Below are 18,193 nucleotides of genomic sequence, written 5' to 3' on the forward strand. Positions count from 1 at the left end.
AATCATTACTCATGATAAATTGCAATTACAGCACCAACAAATGTAACAAACACTAACAGACCTATTTATCACAAGCTCTGTGTAGGGCCATAACCGGCAAAGAAAGCAACTTCCATTAGTTGCATCATCCTCTTCTATATTGCCAGGTGCTATCTGTGAAACTGGCAACATAGAACTGGATATAAGGAGCATACATTCTTTACATATGAAAAACGCTTATTTCTTCAATCTTATACTGAGCCTCTTAAAAACTAGTTTCCCTGTTGAACTTGGCCTTTTCTGCAGGGTCACCCCAAGGCTTGTTGCCTTCGCCATCCATTTTTTTCTCCTGATCTTGCTTTTGCTGGCCTATACCACAGCTCACCAGTTCTAAAGTGCTCGTGCTCTCTCCTCTAAACATGACATAACTGGCTTACCCCAACTGAAATATTTAATTTACTTATAAGTCCCAAGGAAAGTGGTACTTTGTGTAACCAAGGGTGTGAAAATCAAATGCGACTAGTGAGTCTACAGCCCTGATTGTACCACCCACTTAAGTAGCCATTTAAAGCAGGTCTCAGGCCTATCATTGAAGCCTGTGTACAGTTTAAACAGCCATTTCCGCCTGGCAAATAAAACCTTTTGCCAGGCACAAACCTTGTCTTTCAATACATATAAGACACCCCTACTGTAGGTCCTGGACAGCACAGAGGGCAGGGTGCAGTGTATTTAAATGTAGGGCTTGTACTTGTAAGTTTTATATGTCCTGGTCGTGAACATATCTCAAATTTGTTTTTCACCACTGCAAAGCCTGCTTTCCCATAGGATAACACTAGAGTTACCTTATTGCATTCAATAAGTCATAACTACCAAATGGGAAGGGGTTATTGTTAGACCTGACAGCCTTAGGGTGGTCACCCCTAACTTTTTGCCTGCCTTCCTCCACTTTTTGGACAATGTTTTTGCTGGTTTTAGGACTCTGCACGCTTTACCACTGCTACCCAGTGCTAAAGTACATATGCTCTCTCCCTTCAAACATGGTAACATTGGTTCACACCCAATTGGCTTATTTAATCTACTTATAGGTCCCCAGTAAAGTGCACTACATGTGCCAGGGCCAGTAGATTAAATGCTACTAGTGGGCCTGCAGCACTGATTGTGCCACCCACATAAGTAGTCCCTTAACCATGCCTCAGGCCTGCCACTGCAAGGCCTGTGTGTGCAGTTTCACTGCCACTTCGACTTGGCATTTAAAAGTACTTACCAAGCCTTAAACTCCCATTTTTCTACATATACGTCACCCCTAAGATATGCCCTAGGTAACCCATAGGGCAGAGTGCTGTGTAGACAAAAGGCAGGACATGTTCCTGTGTAGTTTACATGTCCTTGTAGTGTAAAACTCCTAAATTCGTTTTTGCACTGCTGTGAGGCCTGCTCCTCTCATAGGCTAACATTAGGGCTACACTCATATATTGTTTGAGTGATAACTTCTGATCTAAAAGGAGTAGGAAGGTCATTTTTAATATGGCCAGAATGGTAATACAAAATCCTGCTGACTGGTGAAGTTGGATTTAATATTACTATTTTAGAAATGCTACTTTTAGAAAGTGGGCATTTCTCTGCACTTAAATCCTTCTGTGCTTTACAATCCATGCCTGGCTAGATTCAGTGACAGCTCCCTTGTGCATTCACTCACACAAACCCCAAACACAGGATGCTCAGCCTCACTTGCATACATCTGCATATTGATTGGGTCTTCCTGGGCTGGGAGGCTGGAGGGCCAGACACTTACATGTCAAAGGACAGTAGCCTGCCCCCACACAAAGGACTGCCACACCCCCTACTGGGACCCTGGCAGACAGGATTGAACTGAAAAGGGACCTTGTGCACTTCTAAGCCACTCTTTGAAGTCTTCCCCACTTCAAAGGCACATGGAGGTATTTAAACAGGGCCTCTGCCCCTACCAACTCAGACACTTCCTGGAGAAGAAACTGGAACCAGAACCTGCATCCTGCCAAAAAGAACTACCTGGCTGCCCAAAGGACTCACCTGTCTGCTTTTTGTGAAGGACTGCTGCCTTGCGGTTGCCCTGCTGCCTTGCTGCTCTCTGGCTGTGGTGAAGAAGTGCTCTCGAGGGGCTTGGCTAGAGATTGCCTCCTGTTCCCTGAAGTCTCAGGACCAAAAAGACTTAATCTCTACAAGAAGGACACCTGGTGCGGCAAAATTCGATGCACAGCCTGCCAGAAACGGCGCACAGCCTGCACCGCAGTGAAAATTTCACTGCACGTCTAACCGGAACGACGCAGAATGGCTTTGAAATGAGAAGATCGACGCAGCGCCAGCGTAGCAACCAGAAATATGACATGTGCCCCACCAGATCGACGCACAGCCGAGCCGGAACGATGCAGCCCGACTTTCAGAGAGGAATTGACACAGCGCCTGCCGTGCGGTAGAAAATTCAATGCCCACTGGATCGACGCAGTTCCTGTGACTTTGTCCTGCCAGCGCCGGAAATCCACGCATCATCCCCGGGGCTTCTGAAAACCCTGCAACCTGAAGAGAATCCATGACCGAGCGCTGGAAATCAACGCACAGCCGTCCTTACGTGAAAACTAAACGACGCATCGCTGTGTGCAGCCCGAGAAATCGACGCAAACCTCTTTGTTTCCACAGATATCCTCCTCTGCGGTTCTTTGCAGAGATTTTTCACACAAACCAGGTACTTTGGTCTTGGAAGAGACTTTGCTTTTAAAAAACTTAAGACACTTTATATCACTTTTCAGCGATATCTCAACATATACTTATTGCATTTTAATCGTTTTGACCTGCATTTATCCAGAAAAATATTATATATTTTTCTAAACACTGTGTGGTGTATTTTTTAGGTGCTATATGGTGTTATTGTATGATTTATTGCACAAATACTTTACACATTGCCTTCTAAGTTAAGCCTGACTGCTCAGTGCCAAGCTAACAGAGGGTGGGCACAGGATAATTTGGATTGTGTGTGACTTACCCTGACTAAAGTAAGGGTCTTTGCTTGGACAGGGGACAACCTGACTGCCAACCAAAGACCCCATTTCTAACAGTTATCAATTGATGTTTGGTGTCTTTGGATTGTAACAAAGGCTCCTCTCTTATGGTAAAGTTGAATTTTAAATGACAACTTTGAAAGCACCACTTTTAGAAAGTTGGCATTTTCCTGCCTTAGCCATTTAGTGCCTGCAACCTGTCTCTGGGTCACATGACTGGGTGTAGTTGGGATTTATGCCTTTCTTCTATACAGCCACACACAATAGAATGCTTATGTGGGCCATGGTGGGTCATCACTGGCAGGATGGGTTGGTGGAGCTGAGCCCAGCTCTACTTATACTTGCATAGGTTGTATCCTGCCTCCATACAAAGGGCTGCATACATCCTGTAGTTAGTCTGGTGCCAGGGCAGGGTAGGCTGTACACCTGAGCACTTCAAAGAACAATTTCAACAACTTTCTCTCACTTCAAAGAAGGCAACAGGTATGAATATTGAACTCAGACACCAAGTCTTGAGTACACTTCTGGACCTCTGAATACTACAGAACTGTTGTGCTGCTTTGATGCCAGAGGGACTGCGCTCCACTGCCCTGCTACTCCTCTGATCTGCTGCCCTGCTTACTGAGCAGGAAGATTAGACCTTCATCCCAGGGTGGACTGATTCCAAGGGTCAACCAACTGACCTCCTTTTTTTGAGCTACAGGGCCATAGCAAGCTCCAGAGGCTCCTTGCATCTGCCTAGCTGACCTGCAACTGGACCTGCCTGAGCCCAGCTGGCCTCTGCTGGAGTGAGTGCTGACCCAAATGGTGCCCTTCAGGTCCTGGACCCTTGATGTGGCTTGGTTGAGCTCCCCTGAAGTTTTTGGGCTCTTCAGGAACACAAATGTGCTCATTCACGCCACAACCTTATTGCCCATGCCAGCCGTCAAGGCAAAGTTCTGGCGAACTAACTCTTTTCACTACAGCCATAATCAGTGCAGTGACCGCCAATGTGAAGCTTCAGCCCCGACTATCCACGATGCTGACAGGACCTTTGTGCCACAGCAAAGACCATCTGTGACACCGAGCAGGCTCTTCACGCTGCTTGGAAGAACACCCATGATGTTCTCCCTTCTCCCCATGGCCTCTTCCTGCATGAACAGAACTCTTGGTAGTAGACTGAGAAGGTAACTCTTTCAGTGGGACTAACCTGGTCCTTCTATCTGACATGTGCTTCATTGCGGTCAACCTGAACTTGTGAGTTTCTCCTGGATTCACAAAACCAAATAGCCATGAGTTGCACTTTGGCTTTTTGGCACTACTTTCACTTAAATCTTTGAAAAACTCATAACTCCATTTCTACTAATTGAATGTTTGTCATTTTGGTATCATTTTGTTTTATTTGCTCTATGTTTCCAAATTGGTGTGGAATTTTTCTTGTGTTTTGTTTTTACTTTATTACTGTTTGAAATGCTGCATGTATACACATTGCCTTTAAGTTAAGCCTGACTGTTCTGTGCCAATCTACCAGAGTATTGAGTGCAGGTTACATTAGGGTTTGCTTGTGACTTCACCCCCAATTGTGTGTGCTGCTTGAGAAAGGTTTCACCCCCCCAACCAGTAACCCAATTTCTTACACACAGCTTAAGCTTGAATTAGAAGAACAAGTTAAAAAGTTCATTTCATCTTCACAGTGGTTCATACTAAACACACATAGCTGGATTTAAAAGTTGAAGATCCTGCAGTGAAGCCTGCCAAAGGTAAAATACCGAGATGGAATGTAACATGAATATTATGACCTTAATAGTGGGGGTGTGATTAAAGATGGGAAGACATCCTGACTGTTGTTTTAATGTGGGCTGTTCAATTTAAAACAGAGTTCTTGCCATATTTGCCCATTTCCCACATCTTCCTCCAGCTGCAGCCATTTTCCGGACAGGTCAGTGGTTTAGCCCTGGAGTAGACACTGAGCATCTGCAAAGCTGACCCCATCCATTAATAAAGCAAAGATGCGCAGTCTAGGGGGAAGCTGCAATTTATTTTTAGTATTGTGTGTCTTTTTGAGGCACTAGGGCTTTTATGAATTAGTTAGTGCTTTTACTATATTAGATTGCTGCTTTTTAGGGTCGAGCGCACAAAGCGCTCTGTCCTTGAAAACTCTCTATGGGCTTGTAACCACACCCATGTCATGCCCATCCGTTCGGTTGGTTCTTGTCCTTGCCTTTTAAAATTTGCTTGATTTTATTAATGAAAGGCATGTACACGTCATGCCTTTACTGGTCTTTAGATCACCTCGAGTGCACCAGCCAACTACTAAAATCATACGAGGCCCCATGTTTTCCGCGTGGTTTCTGGACTACTTTTTCTCTTTATTTTATAGGGAGCAGGATCTCGCTGGGCAGTAATCGAGTACTTTGCATGACATTGACCCTGTTACATGGATAATTGCACTTTTGCCAGTTACATGGATAACTGCATTTTTGCCAGTAACATGGATAATTGCACTTTTGCTGATGCGTTTCACTGAGAGCAAACTTCTGTTTCCTTTTGTGTGTCTGCTTTATGCTCATGGCAGGCGTTGGCTCGTTTCTCTTATTGGCAGTGACCAAAACTGCCCTTGAGGCATTTGATTTGGGGTTGTCTGATTTGTTAAGTCCAACCGTAAAGGGCCAGGCGCAGGGAGCTTTCATTTGGTCACTTCACATGTATGTAAAAATCAAATGAAGATTGTCTTTTGTTTTTGCTGTCCTGGCGGACATGTCTTAGAAAAGTACGCATTAGATGACAAACATATCAGTTGCTTTTGGAGTTTTTTTATTTATTTATTTCCTTTGTACTGGGCAGGCAACGCCCAACATCGATTTAAGCCAAGATTTCCTACTGTTGGATTGGTTGATTTGAACAGTAATGTGATTCGACACAAAAACTGAATCTGGTTTATGATATTGTCAATTTTACCACTGTCATAGTTTTACTTTGTACCTATATGTGTGTGCAATGTTAATAGAAAATTGTAAATTATCACATAAATAAGCCACAGATAGGAGCTAACGTATGCTGAAAGTGGAGCCATCGCCTGCTGGTATGACTTAACCATACGCTACGTGAACAGCAATCATATGTAAGATGTGCAGCCTTCATTTGGCGTGGCTATCTAGCTGGCATAAGTCAGAGGGCCTGTTCCAGGGGTGCAGCTGTTGTACACCAGGAGTGTAGTGATCCTGTGTAGGAGGTGCTACCTTCTCATATTATGGGCATAGCTTTATTAGGTCATGTGTCAATAGTGTAACCAACATATGCCAGGACTGCCTCCATGATTTGCCACAATGCCCACACCGTAGCCCTTGTTTACCAGATGAGGACTGACTCTTCCATACATCTATGACTCTTTCTATAGTCAGGAGTCGCAGCTTCATGGAGAATCAAACGTCACAGTTGCAACCTAGAGCGAAATATGTCATTTTAAATCGGCTTGCTTATGTAAAACGGTATTACTTTTCATTTTCAATTTATGTGGCAATAAAAGTCCGGTTACGACTTTACGACGTTAATAGCTCTAAGTCGAGCAAATGATGGACCCACTGCATTGCAAATGCTTGTTTTAAACTGACCGCTTTTTCGAGTTTTCCTTTCTGAAAATACTTTTTTTTATTTTTATCATTGCCTCCTTAATCCCTCGGGTGCCCTGGATGCAACGGTTATGTCCTGGGCAGCACCGCTCAGGTGCCCAGGACGTAACTGTTACGTCCAGTTAGGGGCCCACGGGGGAAGAGCTAGCGCTCCTCCCGGGGTTTTGGCACCCCCTCTCCTGGGCAGGGATGGAAGGGGAATCGCTTCCCCTTCCGTCCTTGCCCTCCCTGACCCCCGTGGCGCCTGATGATGTCAGCGCTCGATCGTGCGCTGACCTCATCAGAGGCTGCCCCCAGCTGAGCTTCCAGCGTGAATAGGAGGAGAAATGCAAAAGCATTTCTCCTCCGATCACGTGGAGGGGGCGAGAGAGGCGTGAAAGGAGAGGAAAGGCCTTTCCTCTCCTTTCATGTCTCTCGCTGCATTTCTGCTGCAGAAATACCACTAGACACCAAGGAATTTTTTGTTGTTGTTAATGTCAACTCCCCACGGGGGCAATTTATTTTTAGGTCATTTCTGCCTCCCCGGGGGCAGATCGGCCTATTATAATTAGGTCAATCTGCTCCCAGGGGGGCAGAAACCGCTAGACACCAGGGATCATTTTTTTTGTATTTATTTTTGTTTTATGTATGCGGGGAGCGACCCCTTAGGCGAGGGTCGCTCCCTTGGGGGCATATTGACCTTCAGGCCATTTCTGCCTCCCTTGTGGGCAGACTGGCCTATTTTTATTAGGCCAATCTTCCCCCGAGGGGGGCAGAAACCAACTAGACATAAGGGAATTTGTTTTGTTTATGTCATAAAGGGAGCGGCCCCTTGGCAAGAAACCCCTAGACACCAGGGATATATATTTTTTATGTTTACTTTTTTTTATATATATGGGGAGCGACCCTTTAGGCAAGGGTCACTCTCCTGTGGGGCAACTTTATTTTAGGCCATTTCTGCTCCCCTTGGGTGCAGATCGGCCTATTTCTATTAGGCCGATCTGCCCCCAGGAGGGGGGGTAGAAACCACTTAGGCACCAGGGATTGGTGTATGTGTGTGTTTTGTTTGGGGGGACAGTCCCTTGGGCAAGGGTCACCCCCCATAGGGTGCACATTGCTGTTGGCTGGGGGTGGGGGGGCAGATCAGCCTATTTTTGGCAGGCCCATCTGCCCACCAGAGACCAGGAAAGATTTTATTTCCAGAATAAGAGGGTGGGGGTATGGCCATACCCCCACCCCAAATAAATAGGGCCAAAGTTGTTCTGCCCACCGGTGGGCAGATGGGGCAATTACCCCGGATCCACTCAGGGGGGGGGCAGAAAGCATACTAGATGCCAAGGCATTAAAAAATAGTGGGGTGGTGGCTACCAACCAGTATGGGCCTGGTTATGCCCCTACCCCAAATGAAGGGGGTAACAGTCTTTCAGCTCTCCCCCCGCACACTAAAACATCTTATCCCATGGCAAGCAAGAAGACATATGATTATTTTGGGTTTTGGTTTTACATTTGGGCCATGAGAGCTTGGCTAACTCTCAAAATCGTCCCACTTGGAATGGTGAGGGCTGCACTTTTTGGACTTTGGGACGCTACCATGTAGAAAAATCCACAAGACCTACACACATCTGAAAACTAAACATCTGAGTGATTCCAGGGTGGTGTGCTTCACATGCATCCCGCACCATTTTCTTACCCACAATGCCTTGTAAACCTCCAACTTTGCCGGAAATCACACATTTTCCCCACATTTTTGTGATGGAAAATTCGTACCACCCAGCATTGTCTCATCTATACTGATAAAATTCTGCTGCACTTGTCAGACTAAAAATGTTTCTTTCAACCTGCCCTTTTGGACCTGCTTTGGCTCCCCCTCAATTTCGACATGTTTTTGGCTCTTCCCTGTCACAGGCACTTGGCCCACCTACACAAGTGAGGTATCATTTTTACCAGGAGACTAAGGGGAACGTTGGGTGGTAGGAAATTTGTCCCGGTGCGGTGATCCCACACAGAAATGTGGGAAAAATATGATTTTTTAGCTAAATTTGATGTTTACTGAGGATTCTGGGTAAGAAAACATTGGGGGATCCACGCAAGTCACACCTCCCTGGACTCCGAATGGTGTCTAGTTTGCAGAAATGTCTGGGTTTGGTATGTTTCCCTAAATGGCTGCTGAGCCCAGGACCAAAAACGCAGCCCCTCCACCCCCACAAAAACAGGTATTTTTGTATTTGATAATTTTGATGTGTCCTGATAGTGTTTTGGGGCATTTCCTTTCGCGGACACTAGGCCTACCCACGCAACTGAGGTAACATTTTTATCGGGAGGCTTGGGGGAACGCTGGGTGGAAAGAAATTTGTGGCTCCTCTCAGATTCCAGAACTTTCTGTCACCAAAATGTGAGGAAAAAGTGTATTTTTGGCCAGATTTTGAGGTTTGCAAAAGATTCTGGGTAACAGAAACTGGTGAGAGCCCCACATCTTGGATTCCCCTAGGTGTCTAGTTTTAAAAAATGTGCAGATTTGGTAGGTTTCCCTAGGTGCTGGCTGAGCTAGAGGCCAAAATCTACAGCTAGGCCTGCATTATTGGAGTAGATGGAGCAAAACTCTCATCAGGGACTCCCTCATACTAGATGTCTGGTAGAATATCTGAGCTATTGTGGCCACTAGGAGTCAAGTATTCAGTAAATTCATTTCATTGGTTAAAGTTTGAGTGCTGTTTCACTCATGCCAATCTATGAAAGATCAAATACTGGAGACATATGTTGCTTTTCCTAATGCTCAGCTATTTGGGTAAAGATAGAAATCTACTGTTCAGCGTCAAGATATCCTTCTTGAGTGAACATGCAGTTTACTAATAGACATGTAATGTTGTATTATATTAAACTGTGTCATGTCATGCTATGTTAAATACATAAATAAATATATAAATATACACAGTGGCATTTACATGATTTTTTAGTCGTATAATTATGCAATGTGACGTATTTTCTTTTCTGTAAATACTTGTGAGTAAAAGGGATGCCTCTGGCTGACCTTGTGCTTGCTATAAAATGGAAAATAAATATACACATTATAAGACTTTAGGCAAAAGTGTCTCAAGGAAGCTGGCCAATATCGAGTAAAATAAATAGAAATAATACAAAAACAACTTTTTCTCTTTTTGTGCAGTAAATTGTTTTTCCAAACTTAATAAATACAAATCTATTACAGTTTCCTTAGATTAAAACAGAGCATTCACAATGCTTTTCAGCAGTAGTTATTATATTCATACCCCACACAAATTGAATGAGTTAGAATGGAAAGTAAAAGTTATTACCTGGCAGGAATCAATTTGGCCGGCCAGATAGCCCGCACAAATCATGGAAGGCTTGATTGCACCATTGTACACGGTTTTCTGATTGCACGTGTATGAGTCAATTAAGTTTACCATGGCAGCTCTCAAGCTGATGGAAGACTGACCTGGAGGTAAAGAGCACAATCATCAATAAACTAAATGCTCAGAGGCTTAAGGACTGTAGACAAACCAAAGCATTTTTAAGGATATCAGATAAACTAGGATAGGGAGTTGTTTGGAAAACTGAGATCTACAAGTTCCTTTCATTGATAGTGGCATCTTGGTGCTTCACATCAGGTCTTCCAAGGGCATATGCAGAGCACCTTCAAGTTAGAAGGATAACGATTTACCAGGAAGGCTTTTTTCAACCCAGTAGCAACATTTAACCATTTATTTGAAAACCCTGCATGAACATCTAACTTCAAAACAAGGGATACAACAAGAAATTGAATTACACAAATTCACGTAACTATTAAGGAAGTCACTTTATTAATGTTTTGTGGATACTCTTAAGTCATTCAATAAGTAACAATAGAATACAACTCATGCAACAAACATAAATAAAACATACAGTATAATGACTATGGACACCTATTTGCAGCTTCCTGTGCTCCTTAAAAAATTGAATCACCCTATAACAAGGATGAACCATTCAAGCAAAGGCGCCCTGCATCTTTACAAGTTTTAATTTGATGAACTCTAAACATGGATAATGGCTAAGAAGAGATTTCAGGCCCGGACATAGGGTAAGCAAATGGAGAATAATGTCTGTCTAAACTACAGAGTGTGCAGTTTATACAGATAGAGGATTTCTTCTGCCAGTGCCCGCTTATATTTAAGGTCCCCAGTTGTTGGAACCTGACATGAAAATAAACACTTCTGGCATGTCTCCGAAGACCCAATGTCAAATATCTGTGGATTACAGGGATTCAAAAAGGTCAGCTAAAATTACACCACATTTTGAAAAATTGCTACACTTAGGACCAAAATATGAATGCTGCACTGGCCACGATTGGAGGGTGGACTCTCACTACCTGATCTACAAGTATATTTCCTTGTGATGTTCATATTCCAATTAGTCCAAGTGTTGGGGTGTGCACCATGGCGGTTAGGACGTCTGTTCCCAGAGTAGCTCCCTTGGGGGGTAAATATCACTTCACATACCAGCATCATTGACACTATTTCAAGCGGACTCGATTCAAGACAATGAGGTTCTTCAACTCTATCTGCGCCTCTCTGAACAAGCGGATTTCATAGATCAAATGATTTAATCCATATTCTTGTTTAGGTTCCAATTCCAATTTTCCTCGACAAGTGCATGAAAGTTTTATTGACTGCTGGGAGACACCTGGCTGATCTACATTGGGCTCTTTTTATGAGGGTGATTGCTTTCTCTCCTTTGAGATATTATCCCAGTGATTCTCTCTTCCTCGTTTTTTTCTGCTACTTGCAACTCCAGCATTTTGTTATGGCCCCTAAGGGGGAAGACGTTGATTGTTCCACTAACGTTTTTCTTGATTATTTGAGAAGGGGCTCATTTAGGAAGGGCATTAGTTAGGCTAATAAACTACCAACAACGGCCTGATATTTTTCAGACTATGGTTGAAAAATGGAGTAGACATCTGGGGGTCCAAAACACATCTGATGAGTTGAGGCGTACTAATGCCTTATCTAACAATTCTGAATGTCTCTCGGGTTAAAACTAATCAGTTCAAACGTATCAATTATTTCGATTATACTCCCTTTGATTACCATGAATCTGAGGCAGGACTCTATGCCTTAGGACCGCCACACTCGTGGTGGCGGTCTGGGCCACTGCCAATGCAGCGGTCCAACTGCCACATTAAAACCCTGGCGGAGAACAGGTGCAAGGAGCCACAGGGACTTGGCCTGCCCACCACCATTGCAATGTTCACTGTCTGCTTTGGCTGCGGGCTACAGCATTTCCACCGGCTCAATTGCAAGCTGGTGATAATGCTGTAGCCTGTTCCTGCTTGGCTGGCGGGCAGGAAACTCTTAATGGGGCTGGCGGGGAGGTAGCCTGTGTGTCGGCAACCTCTCCATCGGAAGTTCGGCAGACGGTAAAAAAACATCTGCCAAACTCATAGTTACCCCCTAAGTGTTTTCAATGTTCTAGTGATCGACCAGACTGGGTCCATATCTTCGCTACCTGTCCTGCTATGTCTTATTACTGGCAGACATTTTTTGGTAAGCTGAACTTGCTCTTTCCAATTACCTTGAGGTGGTACCCTAAACTAATGGTATTTGGCCATACACCTCTCATACCTAGGCACTTATGTGATATTTATTTTTGTGCTATCGCTTTAGCTCGATTAATTCTGGCCTGACATTGGCTATTTGCTTTTGCTCCTAATCCTCTGCTCTGATGGCATGAGTTTATCAATCTGGGGCTCCTTTAGTGGCTGATCATCTTTAATGACGAGCGCCATGCCCGGTTTCTGAACTTCTTGGAGCCATTCAGGGGATGTCTTGGGTGTCTACAGTCTGGTCACGACCACCCATTTGCCTAGGTTTCTTTTTCCTCGTCCTCTTTTTTTCCATGTTCCTTGACTGTACTTTTGGGTTGCGTCCAATTACATCCTTGTGACGGTTATGTTTTCTAACTTGCGTATTGCCAACTGATAGAAACTGTGTCTCATTTATGACCTCAATAAAATATTTATTTAAAAAAAATGAAAAATTGCAAATTTATTGAGGTATTCCTCAAACGTCCTTTCAGTCACTAATCCTGGAACTTTGCTATCAGTAGAAACATCAAAGCAGCTGTTTATTGATTTCTGATATTGTAAAAGTTGTTCCAATAGAAGCTTCTCAGTGTTTCATATGAGCCACTAGGACAAGAACCTTGATGCTCAGAGGCACAGTGATTATGTGTACTGGTGAATATTCCATATATCCATATAGAAAGTTGGAGGCATATCAGTACTTGGCTCTTCATGCCAACGTGACAGTAGTATAGAGGCTAAGGTATCTTCTACCTAAATTGTCTAGTTCCATATTCATAGGAAGCTTGAATAAAATCACAAAATCCGATGTGTTTCATATTATCCTGATATTGTGCTACATGAATTATTTTTTGCTTTGGATACATAGGGCCCGATTACGACCTTGGCAGATAGGATACTTTGTCACAAAGGTGACGGCTATGCTGACTGCCATTTTACAAGTTCCACAGGATATTATCGAACTTGTATTATGGCGGGTGGGATATCCGTCACCTTTGTGAGTGAGTATCCCATCCACCATGGTCGTAATCAGACCCATAGTCATATTATCACTTCACCCTCACCCTCTCATGAAACAGGTATTCTGTATACAGTAATATCCAATAATTATAGAATCTATGTCCTAAGCAAATAAAAATTGTCATTTGTTGCAAAATGAAGATTAAACAGTTTAAATTAGTCACTTGCATTAGTGCTGTATGTGTGGCAACAATGAGAATACATTACAGCAGTTCCACTCAATGTTTAAGCAATTCTCCTCACTGACCTGCCCATCATGTGACTGCTAGCTCTAAGCAGCAGCCATTGTAATATGACAACCCAACCGTAATGCATTGGTATTGTGGAATATGTATGTTGTTTTCTTACAACTGGTAGTTTGGATGACCCAGCTGGACCACGGTATGAAAAATGTAGACATGTTTTATATTTCTTAAAAGCGTCCATAAAAAAATATATTAGAATCTAACATTACCCATTGTATGTCACTAAGGAGGTCTGTAACCATATAGAAACACAACATTGCAGGCCAAGTTACCATTCACACTTCTTCCATAGCGGTCCTGTGTCTGATATTTTCACAAGTCCTAGCTTTAGAGTCAGGTCAGTTCCCATGGTGGGATGGATGAGTTGGCTACATTTAAAATGTAAAATATGGACATTTGGAACAGTAGTTTCCAGGGAAATAAATGGCATTGCAGAGAGAATAATGCTGATTAATACCTCAAAATACTTTACTAATTTACTTAGGATTTGTTTCATTTAAATCTCCAAAACTAAAAAAACAAAGCATCTTTTAGGGCAGCCTTCCCATTGTTGCAAGCTGCTGCCATGAGATTGTTTAAAATCTTTAAGAACTTTAATTCATTGATTTGTGTTGAAATGTTTTGTGGCATTCGGCTCCTTCTGAGTTTCATTTGCTGTATCTCAAGTGGAGGTAGACAGCTCACACCTTCATTCAGAGTTTTCAAGAGAAGATAGTGTACAGCTACACTATAGCAGGCTCTGTGCTCAGGAAGAGATATCAGATTGTTTTTCATTCTTCAAGCATAGTGGGTGATTTTTGGGTGGCTGTGCACCATCTTCTCTCAGGGCTTCTGAGTGATTTCAGCCACCCATTCACTTCTTGCTTACTGTACAAGAGAGGTAATTTACTTTGGCATCATTGCCTACTTTTAATAAGCCATTACAAAACAAATGTGTATGCAAAAGTAATCCTGCAACTACCTTAAATGGAGTTCACAATAAGTTCAGATACCAAACTCAAATACATAGTTTGATGTCTTTAGAAGGAATAAGAGATTGTCACTCCAAGTCAATAACGTAACCTTAGTTCAATAAAGTCTATCATGAGCAATGCTGCCTTTGAGGAAGATTGCCAGAGTCTTGATATACAGTTCAAAGGTGGCTGCCACACTCTAGTTCACCTTTCTTCTGGTTTGACATGGGATCTTCATAACAAGAGCACCATCATGAGTTGGGAAAGCTATATCAGACACTCACCATTTCAGCTTCCACCTTAAAATACAGAATGGTACTTAAATTAACAGTCAAAATAAATTAAATGAAATAAAAAATCAAGATATCATTTTCTGAATAACAAAAATGTGACAAGCTATAAAAGTACCTAATGTTTATCTACATCTACCTTGATTGGCCTCCTGTGATAAATCTTTGTCTACTCTAATCACAAGTGATGCATACTGCGTTGATGTTCCTGACATCTTTCTATTTTCATTTTCTCACTTTCATTCTTATCCTGTATGGAACCCCTACAAAATGCTCATTCTTGAGGGAAAGCTCTGCCTACAATTTTGGTTCTGTTTTATCCTAGATCTAGTGATGTTGATATTTCTGTGAATAAATACTCATCCCCGGGATGGTTCCGAAAGCCCTTTGCACCATTTCAAGCCAAATCTACCTTGCCAATGAGTTCTCTGCACACCTCTGGAAGCAACTGAAATAGTAAAGGACAGCTTTTTTGGGTCTTTTTATTATGGCTAATACTCCAAACTCCAGGTAAGTTGTGAATCAGGAGTTCACAGACTAACATTAAATAGCTTCGGCAATAGATCACATTATATAAGTTAGGGGCTCAATACTGCAGCATAATTGCAATTTTTGGCTCTGCATCCTTCAATAGGTGGTCCCATGAACTTTCTCCTTTATCACATTAAAAAGTCTAATACCTGTGTATATCAAATAAAATGGCGAGGGGTAGTAGTAGTGCCACGGACCTCCTTACGTGGTCTGTTACTATCTCAGCCCTCGCTGCCCAATACCTTAGACCACTGGCTTTTATTCCTGCTGCGATTCATCATGCAGTTGAGTGACAGTGGATATTGTGCTCATGGTCACTTCTTTTTCCCTGGAGTTACCTCTTACCTAGCTCTCCTTTCTGGAGAACTTGACGTGGATGGTCATGGAGTGGGTGTGCTTGTTGTCTTTGTGTCACCATGTGGATCCCGTCAACGTTGGTAAGCTTCTAGGGTGGCACTTTGCCTTGGAGAATGGAGCTGCAAGGACTGCAGGTGTCATTGAACAAAAAACAATCTGTGGGCATGGCCCTACCAGGTAGTGTGCATGATGCCAATGGGCAAGGTTCCTCTGGATGCAGTTTCTGAGGGGTGACAGGCTGCTGCTATAGGGCCCATTTCTCCATGCTGAGAACCTTGGGCACTTTTCAGGTTAACAGAGAGTATGGGGCCATATTGTGTCTTTCCTTCACCATGACACCAGAGGCTGCTGTGGTGTGGCATAATACAAGGACAACAACTAGATAACATCCCCAATTTTTCACAACACAAGCTTGTACTAATGTAAGTGGCAATGTTCTATGAAAACGTGGCTGCGAACCATGGTGCCCAATACGTCAGGGAGCTGTCTGCCTATTATGTCTTTTAATTTACAGAATTCTGCATCACATTGAAGTAAACAGTTACTACAAATAATCAGGTAAATTAATATATATAATTTATATATAGCGTTACTGTGAAAACTGGTATGCTATGTAATGAAACCTAAGTAACTATTCTTTAGTGAAATCCTTGTATGCAGTAGCAAATGAACATGCTCAGATATCCTTTTAAGTCTTGTTCACTCTCTATAAAGTTACAAAGTTACAAAGATAAATAAATAAAACTGTTTAACAGACCTTACATTCAGGTCATCATGATGCTTCCAGTTCATTTGGATGCTTAAGGTAAACCTCAGGTATATGTAATGAGAGACCTGTTTGAGTATACTTCAGTTCTCACACCATTAATGTTTTACTTTACTTGAAATTTTTATGGCAAACAGTCATCCATCATCATCATCTACATCATCTAGTCTCCAGAAACCTGAAATGGTATCCCATAGTGGGGTCTGTCTTTCAAACGTCATAAACATAAAAAGATTCAGAGGCAGAGAACCTTGGCCCTCTGGAAGTCTGACCACATTGATTCTGTGGCCACCTTACCCAGCCATGGGACTCCAAGGTCTACAATTGAAGGGCTGCTACTGGTAATCCAGGACAAGTCTATGTGATCTAATTTAGTAGCCTCTGCTGCAGTTCTCTTGTTATGCCTGCAAAGTTTCCTACTCCTATAAATACTGAAGCCAGTGTATTTGCTAGTGACTATTCTCTATTGTTGTGGCACTTCCTTTCATCCTTACAAATGCTGATTGATTGGGAGTCAGACGCTGCTGTTGCAGCTGAGATGCTAATATGAGAATATGCTAATGAGTTGCGTATATTTACTAATGAGAAAATTTTATATTTGATTAACAGTAATTGAAAATAACGTGTAATGTGCAAAATGTGCTCACGGGGAGTGGTCATCATCCGCGTTACCAGTACTAAATAATGTGAAAGTTTAATAATTGTACGAATGTGCTATAATGAGAGATATAATTGTATGTTATAATGCTTCATATTCTTAAATTAGCTATACCAGAGGCCTAGTCGGCACTGGGCCTTGCTTGCTTAAACGTGGAGACGCGATGAGCTGCCGCAGACTGGAACTGGAGAGAAGGACCTTGAACTGTACAGAGTTCACCATGAAGCACTGCTAGGAAAATCTGCAAACTCACCAACGGACAGGAGATGATCAGAACAAATTGATACAATTATGTGTAGAGTAGGCTAAATGTACTTTCCAGGACTTGAACAATGGAGCTACAGACTAAGAGCTGGGGGCAACAATTTTGTTACCTGAAGAACCGGTTGATGTACTCATCGACAAGAGGACCAATCATGTTAATGGAACTTGACTCTGAAAATAACGTAGACAAGTGGTAAACAAAAGCTATGCATCAGAGTCATAACCCCTGATAAGGTTGACCAATGGGTAAACTGTGGGACGGACTAAGAGACCCTAATAAAAGTCATGACATGAGGGGAGAAATCAGAACGGAAAGGTGAAAGTTGATGACGTCAGGAGACGCTGTCTGAAGTGCTGAAACTTGGCTTTCTTCCTGTGAGCCCGAGCCTTGCTGATGACTGATGACCTGGAGACGAAGACTGACTTGTTGCTGATCTATCTTGGATAGGTAGCTATAACCTGACTGACTAATGAATGCTTTTTCTTTCTAGGTACCAACTGCGCTGTTTAAAATGTTTTTCTCTTTTAGTTAGATTTTTCCAAATTAATGATTTTTGACTAAATTGTTTTCGCATGAAGACCCACCTGCTGATGCTAATTCGAAATAAGTAGGCTGACAAGGGCGACTTAGAGTGACTTAGACAGACTGACTCATACTGCTGAATTATTCAATTGATCATGAATTTGCTATGTATTTGCTTAATGTTGGTTGCATATTAATAAAGTGTTGAGAATTCATTCCCTAGATTGCTAATAAAGTTTGGAAAACATGATATCGTCGAATAAAAGTTTTGATTAGAATTGTAACTAATAGGGAATAAAACGAACTAACTTCCATATGTGTGATGGTGGTTTCTGATTAGATTGGTTCAAGGAAATTTAAGTTGATTTTTTATTTTGTTGTGGATGTCTTTATTCACTATATTTGACTAGGAT

At 42.5% G+C, this 18,193-nt stretch overlaps 1 protein-coding gene across 2 annotated transcripts in view; it reads right to left on the bottom strand.

Moving 5' to 3' along the window:
- TMPRSS2 (transmembrane serine protease 2) overlaps positions 1-18,193 on the bottom strand; it is a 277,324-nt gene that overhangs the window by 9,859 nt on the left and 249,272 nt on the right. For both annotated transcript variants that reach the window (XM_069202592.1, XM_069202591.1), the window contains one exon: positions 9,910-10,052. In XM_069202592.1, coding sequence (XP_069058693.1) covers positions 9,910-10,052 — 143 coding nt within the window. The remainder of the gene's footprint in view (positions 1-9,909; positions 10,053-18,193) is intronic.

The sequence above is a fragment of the Pleurodeles waltl genome, chromosome 8, assembly GCF_031143425.1.
Source record: "Pleurodeles waltl isolate 20211129_DDA chromosome 8, aPleWal1.hap1.20221129, whole genome shotgun sequence".
Lineage (NCBI taxonomy): Eukaryota > Metazoa > Chordata > Amphibia > Caudata > Salamandridae > Pleurodeles > Pleurodeles waltl.